Here is a 15,149-nt window from a genome sequence, read left to right on the forward strand (position 1 = left end):
TGGATTCCAGTTTAATTTGTAGCTTCCGCTTTTAAATCCCTTCATATTTACAAAGCGTATTAACAAGTTCAATGTTGCTTTTTTCTGCTGTATATATACTTTTTGAACTACTAAAACTACTTAATTTTGTAAACAGACGCAGTCCCTCTGAGTGGGTTTTGCAGAGCCCATATGTCTGCGAACCCCAGGTTAAGAACTACTGCCAGTAAAACATTCCTAAACACCTAAAAAATAATTTGAATACATGTGGGTCCGTCAGGCTAGGTTAGTCGATAAAACGCAGCCACAACAAACGGTTCCACCACAACTTTCATTGTAAAGATTATTTTAACCATAATAGCTTAAGCAAATACCAGCACGTTATTCTGGTCAAAGCAGGCTTGGTAGCATTAATGTGCGAAATTAATATGCGCTATTCAGTAAAGTGTTTTACAGAGATCTGCAGTGAGGGGAAGGACGGAAGCATCTCAACGGAGACAGATGCCTCATTTTTTTAAACTGGTACAAAAGGGGGTTGTGATGGACGGAGCATCTGAACCAATCAAATACTCACAACCAGTCAACAGATCTGGGTTTAATCCATCACCGTTCTTTAGCCCACTCTGCCAGCCCAGTTCAGACATGGCCATATGCAAATCAGTCTGACCCAGTGACTCATGGGAACAGTCCAGCCCGTACTGCCAAGCCATGCCTTCCCTGGAACGGAAACAAGCTTCCTAGGACCGGTTTCTGGCATTACAGCCGTCTTCAGGCAGGCTTGCTTGAATCTAGTGGCAAAGTGAGGAAGGGACTCACATCTTAGCATACCCTGCCAACTTATGGCAAACAAAGTGGTACAAATGGGGGTAGTGATGGACGGAGCATCTGAACCAATCAAACACTCCCACCCAGTCAACAGATCTGGGTTTAATCCATCACTGTTCTTTAGCCCACTCTGCCACCCCAGTTCAGACATGGCCATATGCAAATCAGTCTGACCCTGTGCCTCATGTATGTAGAAAGCTACTCTTGTTGAGAGCAACATCATGCGTGTTTTGCCACCCACTCATTTTCTTTTCTCTGTTAATGAGTTTGTTATATTGAAGGCTAAATTGATGATGGGGACATGCCACTTACAAATTCAAACAGCGGCAATCCAGTTTGCCTACTGCATGCAGACTAGATGGCACAGGGTTGGAAAGTTCTTGTGAACAGCAAAGTTGAGTATGGGGCATTATTACACAGGAGAGGAATAATAGAGGACGTAAATCGTGTTTAAATGAGCATTTGCAAAGCCAATCATTCTGCTTTAATGTGCATGTAAATAGAGACAATTGGCATATCTAAGTGCAGGATCAGGTTAAGCCGGACCTATCGCCTTTGCCAATGCTTGCTCCCCCCTCACTCTGGCCTTTGCTTCTAATATCACACTAGATATAGTGAATAATCTTGCAATGGAGAGGAGTTGGTACTGCTCTGAAGTACAAAATGTTTCCTGTGTGATTCAGAGGGACTGACTATCATCTTCATCCACAATACCTTACTGATTCATGGGCGCCACTGAACTTCTCTGTTGTCATCTGCTCTTTAGTGACACTGTTGTGCTTTATATGTTTTAATTGGGTTCGGGGGGTATTTTCTTTACTTTATGTTTGATTAAAAGTGGGGAAAAACTCAAGACCACATAAAAGGAGTTTGTTATAATTGTTCATGACTCGTAAATGTATATTATCGCATATTATATATAATGCATTCACGTTAATCGTTTTTTTATGTTTATTGAACTTTACAACACAACATCAAGATTATAAAGCAATGGGTTACAGCCACCAAGACATCTCATACGCTTACACATTCGGAGTATCACTGTCTACCTCGTCAGGACGCCCCCAGCCACAGTTCGTTGCAAGAATGTCAACACCCCCGGCACTGGGCAGACTGCAAATATTCCCCCTGAATGAATTCCACCTGCCCCACTCCCTGTCCTATTTCCAAGGGCCCCCTCTATTCTTATAGACTTCCACTTCTGCGACCTCTGGTTAATAGTTTTAAATATGTCTGCATGTATGTCTACAACTAATATTTTTCCTACAGTATTTTTATTTAAACACATTTTAATAGCTTGTTTTTAATTCAAGATGAATAATATTTTTCAAATATTGCAATTATGTCCTGCTTGTGTACTAATTGGCAAATTGTGTTTCTCTTGGATTCAATTCGAGCTCGGTTTTAAACAAGTCACAAAGACATGTGAAGCAGTGCGAGCGGTTTATTAACACCTTGGCTGCTTAAGATATTCCCCTGCTGTGCTGGACCATAATAGAAATGGGTGTGGTCATGACGAGCTCAGCTCAAGAGGAGCACACGAGCACCGTGCCTCATGACGAGCTGAGCCCGTCATGAGCACCAAAGGGGTTAAAGGAGTCAAACGAAAACAGGGCATAGCAAAAAAAAAAACACGCCTAAATCTTGCCCCTTGACCTCTGTAGTAATAACAACAATCAGCTCCGGGTCAGACATGAAATGACCAGGTATGCACCACGATAGTTAGATCAATCCCACAGAGAGCCTATTATGATATTAAATGCCATTCACATCAGCAATTGCTGCCTACACACAAATATGCTTAAAAGAGGGCCAAAAGGTGGACAATTATTGTACATTCTACATTACTATTACACTGACAAATGGCGAAAACCTTCCTAAGTAATGAGGTTAATGCGTTTCACTCATCTCTGCTTAAGAAGTCTATCTAGAAAGATGGGGCCCAGAAGACAAACATTGAAGGCTCTGCCTGGCGTTACATCCGGTCCTGGGTTAATGATGGCTCCCATGCACATGAGAAGTTTGGCCACGTGATTCCCATCTCTGCAGCCTTAAGAAGGTTCTCATTAAAAACTATTTAGCCATTAGGACCTGGTTCAGAAGTGGGTCACTACGAGGATTCTGAAAGATGGATTATGCTTCATGTCGACAAGAATGAGTGTAATTCCTCGTCATGCTGCTACAAGGTTACAATGCCTCCTGAACCGACCACCTGGAAGTAAAATATACACAAATGTGCCACTGTCCTTCTCAGATCACTTCTATTACAACCAGTGGTGCGCGCGCACCACAGAGGAGCGGGGGCGAGGGAGCCTGTTGTCTGTGCCGCTCCTGCTTGGTGTAATAGACACTGATTGGAATGGGCGGCGCCCACCTTTGCCCAATTGCTTGCAGTATTTTTTTTAGGTCTCGCTGAGCCAAGGCGCTTGCGCATTGCTCTGGCGAGATTCTAGTAAGCGGTCCGAAAAGTCTGCCAAAGCGGCGGATTAGACACACTTCATGTGGGACAGGCGCATGCACAAGGCCAGCCACGTCACACACCACCATTTGTCTGTGCCTCGGCAACAGACTTCAAAGGCTGCAGGTCCCCCCCCCCCAATTAGACTTCAAAGGCTGCCGCTCTCCCGCCCCTGCATCAGACTTAAAAGGAATGCCTCCCCCGCCCCCCACAGCAATCCCGAGAGCTTGTTTGTAATTGCTCACATTACCAAACTCACCGTTTGCACAATTACTGCCCGTACCTGGCCGCAACACCTCCCTGCCCACACTAAACTATTACTCCCTCTTAGAATAACCTCACCTTCCACACGATTCCTTTTAGTGAGCTGAATATATAATGCCCATTCCTAGCCGTTATTCTTGCACAAATGCGCCTACCATCACAGCACAAAATCCTACCAGCCCAATATTTGACTTGCCCTCTCACGACCCTATTATAGCAGCACCCTTTTAGAATTCCTTGTTAAGATACCGCATAACAACCGTCGCTCACAAAAATGCACCCATAACACTTACCCGAACAATCTACCACTCGGCATTGATAATTTAATGACGACTCGTGCATGACTCCTGCACTTATGTGTTTTAACTCCTTGGACGCTCATGACGAGCTCAGCTCGTCATGATGTACACCTCCATACACTCATGACGAGCTGAGCTCGTCATGAACAATGGGGTATCTCAAGTGCCAGCACAGGAGGAAAATAACACTAGCATCGATGGTGTTAAACGTTTGTGAAAGTTTTATTACACTATCTCCCTGTCTCCAAGTGCACCGTGGATGCTTGAGTAGTGCTCCCTTTCCTTCTTCGTAAATGGCATATTGTTTACGTATCCCGGCTCATACATGACTCCTGCACTTATGTGTTGTTATAAACCTTTGTGATAGTTTATTGACACTATCTCTCTGCCCGCAAGTGCACCGTGGACGCTTGATTAGTGCTCACTTTCCTCCTTTGTATACGGCATAGTGTTCATGTATCCCCGTATAAATCAGTCTCACTCTTCTTCCCCTTCTCCCATCTCGATGCCCACCCCACCCACCTTTCGATCCTACATCGGAAAACAACAAACTGTAAATATATATGGCTACGTCCGTTTAAATTTCTGCTTGTTATGCCACATGTGGCATCTTTTCTGACATGCTCTTTCTCTGCAACACTTCTATCTCATGTCACCTACGGTTTTATTGATTCATTGTAACCAACTGTTGAAATTGATTACTTCCGCATATTGCTTCCCTCTCTTTTTTCCTCATGCTCGGGCACAAATGTTTTATCGCGCCCCTTTCACCCCATGCGCTTGGAAAACCTCTTGAACCTTACATGAAATCTGCCGCACTCCTAAATAATTTCTTTGCGACCACTCGCAACACAAATCTCAGGTATTTATACACACCCTCACTCACCCTCACAGCCTCACCCTCCCTCACCCACACATCCTCTCACCGTCACCCACCCCAACACCCCCTCACTCATCCTCACCCACCTTCACACCCCCTCACACACCCTCACCCCCCTCCCTCACCCTCACACACCCTCACCCTCCCTCTCACCCCCTCACCCACCCTCACACCCCCTGACACCCACCCTCACCCACCCCCTCACCCTCACACCCCCCTCACCCTCACACCCCCCCTCACCCTCACACCCCCCCTCACCCTCACACCCCCCCTCAGCCTCACCCCCCTCAGCCTCACACCCCCTCAGCCTCACACCCCCTCAGCCTCACACCCCCTCAGCCTCACACCCCCTCAGCCTCACACCCCCTCAGCCTCACACCCTCACTCGCCCTCACTCGCCCTCACTCACCCTCACCAGTATAGCATAACAAAACATAGCATAACAAAACACAGCAAAGCATTACAAAAAGAAGCATAGGATAGCAAAACATAGCATAGGATAGTAAAACAAAATATGGCATAGCAAAACACAACAAAGCACAACAAAACACAACAAAGCACAACAAAACATAGCATAAGATAACAAAACATAGCATAACATAACAAAACAAAACATAGCATAACATAACAAAACATAGCAAAGCATAGCATAGCATAACAAAACAACATAGCATAGCACAACAAAGCATAGCATAACAAAGCAGAGCAAAACAAGGCATAGCATAATAAAACACAACAAACCAGCATAGCATAACAAAACATAGGATAGCATAACAAAGCATAGCATAGCACAACACAACACAACAAAACATAACATATCATAACAAAACATAGCATAGCATAACAAAGCATAGCATAACAAAGCAGAGCAAAACAAGGCATAGCATAATAAAACACAACAAACCAGCATAGCATAACAAAACATAGGATAGCATAACAAAGCATAGCATAGCACAACACAACACAACACAACAAAGCATAGCATAGCATAACAAAACATAGCATAGCAAAACAAAGCATAGCATAATAAAACACAACAAAACAGCATAGCATAACAAAACATAGGAAAGCATAACAAAGCATAGCATAGCACATCACAACACAACAAAACATAGCATATCATAACAAAACATAGCATAGCATAACAACGCATAGCATAGCATAACAAAGCATAGCATAGCATAACAAAGCATAGCATAGCAAAACATAGCTTAGCAAAACCTAGCATACCATAACAAAACATAGTATAACAAAACACAACAACACATAGCATAACAAAACTTAGCATAGCATACCAAACACAATAAAACATAGCATAACAAAACCTAGCATATCATAACAAAACATAGCATAGCATAACATAGCATAGCATAACATAGCATAGCAAAACATAGCATAGCAAAACATAGCATAGCAAAACATAGCATAACAAAACAAAACATAGCATAACAAAACATAGCATACCAAACACAATAAAGCATAGCATAACAAAGCATAGCATAACAAAGCATAGCATAACAAAGCATAGCATAACAAAGCATAGCATAACAAAGCATAGCATAACAAAGCATAGCATAACAAAGCATAGCATAACAAAGCATAGCATAGCAAAGCATAGCATAGCAAAGCATAGCATAGCATAACTAAACATAGCATAGCATAACTAAACATAGCATAGCATAACTAAACATAGCATAGCATAACAAATCAAAGCCTAGGATAGCAAAACAAAACATAGGATAGCAAAACAAAACATAGCATAACATACAGCATCACTCACCACCACCACAGCAGCCCTCAAGGGCACCAGAACATCACTATGCGCTACCACAGCATCACTGAACGCTACACCATCACTCGTTCGCCATCACAACATCACTCTGCGCCACCAGAGAATCAATCTGTGCAACCATTCAACAACAAATGGTTCAAATATGTTCTCTCAATGTTTCAAGCTATATTGCAAATGTAACAAAAAGATATTAATATTTCACTTCTGTTCTTGGATTTTCGTCACAATAAAATACACTGAACATAATCTTCACAAAAGTTACTTACAAAAGTTTAAGCTTTTGCCATTATAAATTACAAAAACTTTAATTTGAGTATTAATTATTTACAAAAATTAAAAGCCATTGTTATTTATAATATCAATACATCGAAGTCACGTAAATACAACACATATTGCATTACAAATGCTATAGGTGTCACATTTGCGAAAGTTATAATTATTGGCATTGTAAATGACAAGGCTATTAATTTCGCTATTTTCAAAAACAAAACATAAATAAAAAAACTGTCTTTTACAATACCAATAGCTCAAACTTTCCTAATGCGACACCTATTGCATTGCAAATGCTCGTTTTAAAAAGCACGCTAAAGCCAATTGCAGACAGCGAAAGCAAAACCGCACGCACAAGCTTTCAGAACCCCCTACATGAGGTCTCGTGCTGCACGAGCATGGTTGCGCACTGCAACGCTAGGCACAAGACCTAAAAAGGATCGCATTTCTACATTGGCTATTTTGGTGTACTTATCCAACTTCCCTTGTTTGGAGGGCCGTTCCTTATCCACAGGGCAGGCGCACAGTTTGTCTAGACACCCATGTAACTTCTTTGATTGCAGTAGTTGTCTGTGCTCCCTTCATATTATGTATGTCACAGCACCAGCCCAAGCGAGTTGATTTAGATTGAGGCTGGTATCCCACCCATACACCTCAAAATCTCCTTTGGGCCACATTTTTTGTCCTTCATGGCTTTTAACCTACATTTTGCAGACATATATTTGTTGTGTTTCAGTTAAATTCGTTTAAATGTGATTCCCAAATGTCAAGTTCATGCTGCTCTTCCTTATCAGATTATCAGTAAGGCCTGGCCCGCTTGGCTCTGGTGTGGGTGAGCAGCCTTTGCTCTTTTGGGACGCGATAAGTCTCAAATCTATCAACAAGAGTTTCTCAGCTGTATGGGGTGTAGAGTCTTGACCTCTATCCTTTTCTGTATCCACCCCTTTCAGTCTACACATTTGTGTGTCTAACCCCAGGTTCAGGATTCATCTAAACTCTTTCTAATTTCTCCTGATCTGGACCCGGGCTTCCAGATTTGTTATCCACCATTGCATTCTATTCAATAATATGATTCACCAGGGGTCTTGCCAGGAGTTTCCCTAGTATTCTTTGGGTGGGGTAAAATTCAGTGTTTTTTAACTAGTGATTGGTTTGTATTGTGTCAGTAGCTTGTCTGTGCCCACCTTCTTGTCTTCTCCGACCTTTTGTGCCTCTCCCTGGGGGTCCTTTTCACCACTGTTTTGTTATAACTATTGAACTCTCTTGCTGGCGGCGAGTGCGTATTTTTACAAACCACTCGGCCTCAATCTCTCGATCCAGCTGTGGCTGCAGGGATATCATGCAGTTTGTCTTCTCTCTACACCTCTTAGTTCAGCTGAGTCAAGAATGCAGACCTAGCGTGTCGGAGGCCTCACTTTACAACAATGTGGTTTTACAGTGGACTCCTTAATTTCATTGCATATCCTTTCTAGTTTAATGGGGTGTCTAATCCAGTCAGTTAGATGGCTGTATTTGTCTGCTCAGCACAGGATTTCAAGGGTCAGTTACAGGCCCAACAGAGCTGAATCGGGTTATATCCAATCTGCTCTCTTGCTGGCCATGCTAATCCCCCGCCCCCCCCCCCCCCCCCCTTCTCCCCCAAAAGCAAACAAGGTGATGTAATTCCTCAGATACTGTGTGGTCAGAACAACCCTGTCGAAACTCAGTTGATCATTGTCTGACTGCCACAAATGGGAGCTCCACCAGCAACAGCTGAGGTGTATCGTCCGCAATTGCTGTTGTCCAAACTTAGACCGGTTTACTTCCCAGAAAAACTAGAAATGCTGAGTTTACGAAAGAAGGTATTTGCAGCAGGGTTCCAAGAGCAATGCCTTTTCTGAGACATGCCCGATAGTCTTTACTTATGTATTTTTTCCTCACCCCAAGAGTCCTGAAGAAGAGCATGCAAACTTTGTGCTGCGTTTGTTACACTACTAATATTTTGCCGGCTGCAATGCAGCGCTTAATAAAGCAGCGCTGCAGTTGTAGGTTGTGATATCCCCTTCTGTTAAAAAAAAAAGTAATTCCTGTAGGGCAAACAGCTGCTTGAGAGTGTGTTTCTCTTTGTCCTATGGTGAAATGTCCGCTAATCCTGAAAAGGCCAAGTAGGAGTAGTGCACAATGATAAGGCTATTGGTAGCCCCATCTTGACAACACCAGTTTTGGTATGCAAAGCTGATTCAGCTGTTCACACTGCTGTCCATCTTGCTGAAGGTCGAGCCATTCTGCCTATCCTAACATATCAGCCAGATATTGCACCACAATCTGAAGTCTTTAGCCTAACTGCCTGGTACCTGATAACTTACCTATTCACAGCCTGCAAGTCTATACTGGATCAAGCACAAGCCCCGGCTACAAGAAAGACTCCACACCAGATGGAACTGCTTCTCTATATAGTGTCATTCTAAAGAGCTGAGTGCCGACTCTGTACAACCACACCAGTTTCTAAGTTGTGTTCAGGTCACCGTAGATGGTCTAAAATATTATTCTATAAAGGTACACTTGACAGCAATCCCAACCAAGATTCACGAGGTCAAGTGATGCTTCTTCTCTTATCCTAGAGAATCATTAAGCAATTCATAAATGGGCTCTTCAGAACATTCTCCCTGGTTCAATGCCTGCAGGTAACATTCAAACTTGGTTAACTGCTACTGCTGCCCTTCAAACATATCCCTAGGATAGACCTCAAACACCTCTCTTGAAAAACCTTGACCATTCTGGTTCTAAGATCAGCAAGAATGGTAGGAGAACTGCAAGGCAAGCTTTTACAGTCGGGGAGTCTTCACGAAGAAAAAGGTAAACATGTGCACGATCCCAGAATTCATGCCCTAGGTACCTTCGAACTTTAACATAAATTGACCAGTCATTCTACATTTCTTTTTTCCCTCAAACACCCAAACATCAGCATAGAGATGATTAAACTCGCTGGCTGTCTGCAGGTTTCTCTACATGGACAAGAACATCAGAACGACTGATCTGCTCTTTTTGGGTGACTTATCAGATGTCGCCTCCTGTTGAAACCTGGCATTATCTGCTGATTCTCAATCTGCATCATGTTCACCCATTTAGAATACTGTTGGCTGTTTTGATTCAAGTTTGTGAATCTATGAAATATAAGTTGTTGGAGAAGAGATTGGTTACTTACCTTTATCTCCAGTTCTGCAGCATTGGTATCTGTTGTAGTTCACATGCAACCCTCACTTCTCGGTCAGAGGTTCACAAAATATTCTTACTATCCTTCACTCTTTTGCTACTGTGAGCTGTGGTCGCCTCTGAGGTTAGAGGGGGAGTACTAGAGTGCTTACCCTAAATGACTGAAAGTGTGGTTGTTTTAAATGAGTTGTTGAGCTTATGGCCGTTTAACAGTATCTATTACTATGTTCTAAGTGTCATGGATTCCCAGTTTGACGAAATCAAATGATTCATGTATGTGAATCTATGAAAGAAAATAATGCTGTATAACTGGACTTTCAAAAAAGTAACTCCTTTCCTATCACTTTAAGTAGTGTGGTTTGACGATTTTCCAGATGTCTGATCATTCGGTTTACTCAGTAGCGAACTACATTTAATCCTAGGTTACATCGTTCTTGTGTAATATTTTATTTTTTCTGATCGATTCTTGTCCTTGAAATAATGCTTGATTATTTTCAACCTACTTTCACGTTATGTATTTTGCAGGCAAGGATCAAACAACCTAAACAAACCCATGTTTATCAAAAGGATCCAGTTTTATAACACCAAACTTGAAGTCCGAAAGGTGCCTCCAGAGTTGAACAACATTACCAAGTTGAATGAGCACTTCAGTAAATTTGGGACTATTGTTAATATACAGGTAAAGCGCAAGTGGCCTTAATCGTATAATGAATGTAACTTATGCAGACTGGTACCTTTACAGAGGCTAATGATTTTTTAATTTTTGACGTTGAATTTTCTATTAATGTAGCTTTGTAGTTTTGAATGTCAGTGTCTTCTATAATCTTAATTGGTTAAGTTTTGCAAAACTATTGTCTACGTGGCCCAACAGTTCATGCACAAAGCAGATGTATTTTAATCTGTAACAGAATCCATCCCTGTACTTAAATTGAATCATAGACAGGATAAATCTTTAATGTTGTCCTGCAAACAATTACTTTTAGTCTCCCACCTCTTCCCCTGTGCCAACTTCCACAAAACCTGGTGCTGTTAAAAAATATCTGAAGAGAATGCGGTAAAGAATTTCGGAGCTCTAGCATCTGTTCTGTATTTGGATTCATGATAATGAATCCTTACAATTTAAAGTAAATAAAGAATAAACCAACATGACATGAATTTATTATTTACGCTCCACAGATGGTGGAAGATATTGAAACCCGTGGTACAAATGGCATTAGCCTCAGGTGGACAAATGTCAACTGAGCTGTTTTACTTGAAAAGGTGTTAAAGGACTACCCCAATGTATTTTCCACCTGTACTAAACAAAATCCCTTACCCTGCCAAACTATAGAAGTTTTTACCAAAATATTACCAGTCATTGCGGATAATTCGAGATCTACTAGGAAGAGGCCTGATAATAAACCCATTAGGTGGTTTAATCGGGATTTCTCAAGGTAAACCGAAACGTGCAAAAACACTTCATATCCACCCCAAAAATAGGGAAGAGGTTCTAACCCTGCGATTTGCTTACAAGCAAGCGCTAAGGGAAAGAAAGGCAGAGCTGCAGGAGGAAGCATGGGCAAAATTGCAACAGGCAGTGGTAACAAGATGTTACTTTTTTAGGAAAACTATAAACCACCCCTTTTTAAATGATTCATGAGCTCCCCGGGTAGAGTCGTTAGTCCAACGGGCTGAAAATAGGTTTGATTGACTGGCCTTTTATTTGAGCGTTGGCTCAGAATCATGTTTCACTGAGATATAACATGCCTTTTGTTCCAGCTGTAATTGTACATAAGGGAGTGGTGCATGATTGTAGGATAGTTTTGTTCCCTCACCTGTGCTAGAGTGCTTGTATACACGTTAAAGTTTAGTGTTGTGTGTGATGACAACTGGAAAACGGACACCGGGTAATTGGTGCTTGAGACCTGTCAGCTCCATGGATCTGACACTTTTTGATTTATTTATTTATTTATTTAGAGTTTTCTATAGCGCGAACTTGAACCGATTAGGTTATCAGAGCGCTTTACAAGATGAATAAGTGTATCAAAATACTCCAATATAAAGGTTTCAGAATATGTTTTTATTTACATTGTCGAATTGTCATGCCAGAATGGTAAAAAGCTGCAGGTTATTGTAGAGTGGAATGTCATGTGGTTTCTGATGATCTTGCTATTGCTCAGTGAATGTTCTGACCACAACTGAGGTGATATTCCTGTGATGAATGTTTTTAAATTGTGCATGAAGATTTAGTCCCACTGTATGACTAGCCATATATTCCTATTGCGCAGGCTTCACTCTTTACCCTGCTTCTCATTATTACGTATAGATCTGGTTCAGACCATCTTCCATTACTAAATATTCTTCCAAATGTATGCAGAGGGCATGCATTTTAAGATTTGAGTTGATCGCAACATCAAAAAAGATTTTGAAAAGGGACCTAAATGCACCTGCTTCTAAGTGTAGCAGCGTTAACTTGGTCAATAGTCAGAAGACTGAAATCCCCATAACTGGAGAATTACTACCCGACTATGTACCATTTAAGTAGTCTGGTGAAATTGCCATTCCAAGCTGAAAAAAAATATTGGTGTATGGATTTGCACAGACCTTTTGTTTGCTCACCAAATCTAAGTAAGTAGTAAATACTACCCAGTCTAACTCCCAATTCTATGTATCATAGTTTTCATAACTCCCAGTTGGAAAAAAATTATCCCAGCATTATGTAAGATATTACCTGAGTGCTGCACCAAGTTATTATGCAGTTAAAAAGGCAACTCATTTTGTCCGCATACATCTTTGTTATGTTAACAAGCATGCAAGTTACTGCATAATCTCTTCCCTACAGATACTACAGGGTTCTGTTTATACTGTGGGTCTAATGGACTCGCTTGCACTCTTCAAAGTTTGCATTTACAAACCTCTTGTAAACATTTACCCAATAAAATCAAAGATCCAAGTTCAGAGACCGTGCAGTGCAATGATATAAATATATGCCAGTTGTATGGATAAAATGTCTAGCGTTCTAACATAGTGCACTGTTTATAGTGGTCTACCCTTGGTTCTGTTTTCAAGCTAATGTATTCCCTTCTATAAAATGATCCGTCTTGCATCCAGTTCAGAGCTTGCTCTTATCCCTCCTACTTAACAGTTCAGTAGCTTGTTCCAGTCACTGCAAACAAAAGCTTGTATGATGCAGCAGATACCTTTCCTATATGGTAATTAAAGTTCTTTAATAGTCCTTTCTGGTAAACGCCTGAAAGCTGGCCAAACACACTATGAAACCATTAACATAAACCTACTGAAATTGACTGATGGATGTGCAGTGAATTTGTCAAAGAAAATACTCTTAGGAATAAGCTGAGACTATTGTATGTAACAATTGCAATTGCCTTCCCATAGGGCAGGCTGACCACGTGTGGGCCTGCAGTTAAATAAACTATAATAAATGTATGAAGATTTACAGCCAACGTGGATGTCCCTAGAATAAATGGCTGAATGCAGAAAATGATGCTGTTCTTAAACCAACAGAAATAGATACTACATGATTATTTGGCACTGTGGCAGAACAAAACTATCTCTTCTGCAAGTAAAATACCACATTGATCATACCAGGCTTTGGTACTGCCAGACAAGACTACTGAAACTCAGCCTATGCTGTACCACTCAGAAGCTTCCATTAATTACCAACTCAAACCATGAAATTAAGCAAAACTATACTCATCACACAAACAAGTTTCAAGCAGAAAACTCCGGAATACAAAGGGATTCGAATCCTGGTTACAAAACTATGGGGCACCCTACGCCCTGTTTCAGTTCGAGCCACTACACGTTTACTTTTTTGCACCCAAAATGTTACAATTTATAGAAAAATTGTTGATTTTTGAATAGTAATTATTAGCAGCAAAATCCATATGCATTTGAACTATATATATAGAGATTACATAAGTCTTTAACATTACAAAAAGAATAAATTCATGAGAGTACATGAACATAGTCTTCTCAGGGTATCCAAGTTTTTATCCAAAATATATTCAGATCCCAGATTAAGGGCTGACCTTCACCATTCTGTGAAATGGACACCTCTAAGCCACAGAGATTTACATTCCAGCATGAAATGAGTTGTTATCTAGCCATATATGATCTTGCCAACACACCTGCAACTAAGATTATACCCACACGTTTGGAGCAAATTGTTTATGAAGAGCTGAGCAATATCCATTTTTTGGAGCTGCAGAGAGCAATAACATGCAGTTTGTTAATCTCTTGGAAGGCTTGATTCCAATAAGCCTGGGTCTTTGTGAAATCAACAAATAAGGGGGATGTGTCAGTGACTGGAGTACAACATTGAAAGAATAGAGAATCATTGTTATTCCCCTATATGGAGCCTCTTTTGGAGTGCAATATAAATCCTAAATGCCTATTTTAAAATTTTTAAGTTTATTTATACATTTTTCAAAAGATATAGTTAGCGTGTTTACATACAACATCGAGTCAATCGCACTTTTGCACATTATACAGTTGGCAGTTGTACATGACACAGCATTATGTAACAGATAAGCTATCAATTATCCACCGTATCCTTTCCCCAAGAAGAGAACCCAGACCGGAATCGTGCATTAGGTTTAAACAGATCAGGGTGTGTATGTAAATAGTCTGAAAGAGATTCACAGAAATTAGCAGGCTTAGCGGCTGTTGGTAGTTCTGATGCGTAGAGCAAAAAAATTATCCTTACAATATATAGAGTCCGAAATCCAGCAGGCCACAGTTGGTGTTGTTGAGCTGTCCCAGTGCATGGCTACTCTCCGCTAGTAGCAACAGTATGGCTGCTAGCATCTTTCTCGTAGATTAGGCATGTAATACATCCCAATAGGCATAGCCGCGGTGTACACTCGAGTTGACATTGCAGTATGTCATTCAGTAACTGGATCACTTGCTCCCAATATGAGTGCACTTTATAGCAATACCATGCCAAATTACCAAAATCTGCTCGGTCTAATTTACATCTTTTACATTTCGCATCCATTCTCAAGCCATGTTTGTGCAATTTAACTGGTGTGTGGTATGTCTGGTGGAGATATTTATAGTGGATGATACATAAATTACCATCCTAAATGCATTTGAGTTGGTCAATCATAAGGTGTGAAACTTAAGAATTTTATGGTTTCAAATTATACTCTTCAATATTTTGTTTTTTCATGACCAATTCACCAAGTG

The 15,149-nt window shown here is 41.0% G+C and overlaps 1 protein-coding gene across 4 annotated transcripts in view; it reads left to right on the plus strand.

Annotated features, from left to right (window-relative positions):
• Positions 1–15,149, plus strand: part of RBM27 (RNA binding motif protein 27) — a 1,065,407-nt gene that overhangs the window by 615,729 nt on the left and 434,529 nt on the right. For all 4 annotated transcript variants that reach the window (XM_086931662.1, XM_086931660.1, XM_086931661.1 and 1 more), the window contains one exon: positions 10,485–10,638. In XM_086931662.1, the coding sequence (XP_086787788.1) occupies positions 10,485–10,638 (154 nt within the window). The remainder of the gene's footprint in view (positions 1–10,484; positions 10,639–15,149) is intronic.

Source organism: Lissotriton vulgaris, chromosome 7 (genome assembly GCF_964263255.1).
Source record: "Lissotriton vulgaris chromosome 7, aLisVul1.2, whole genome shotgun sequence".
Classification (NCBI taxonomy): Eukaryota; Metazoa; Chordata; class Amphibia; order Caudata; family Salamandridae; genus Lissotriton; species Lissotriton vulgaris.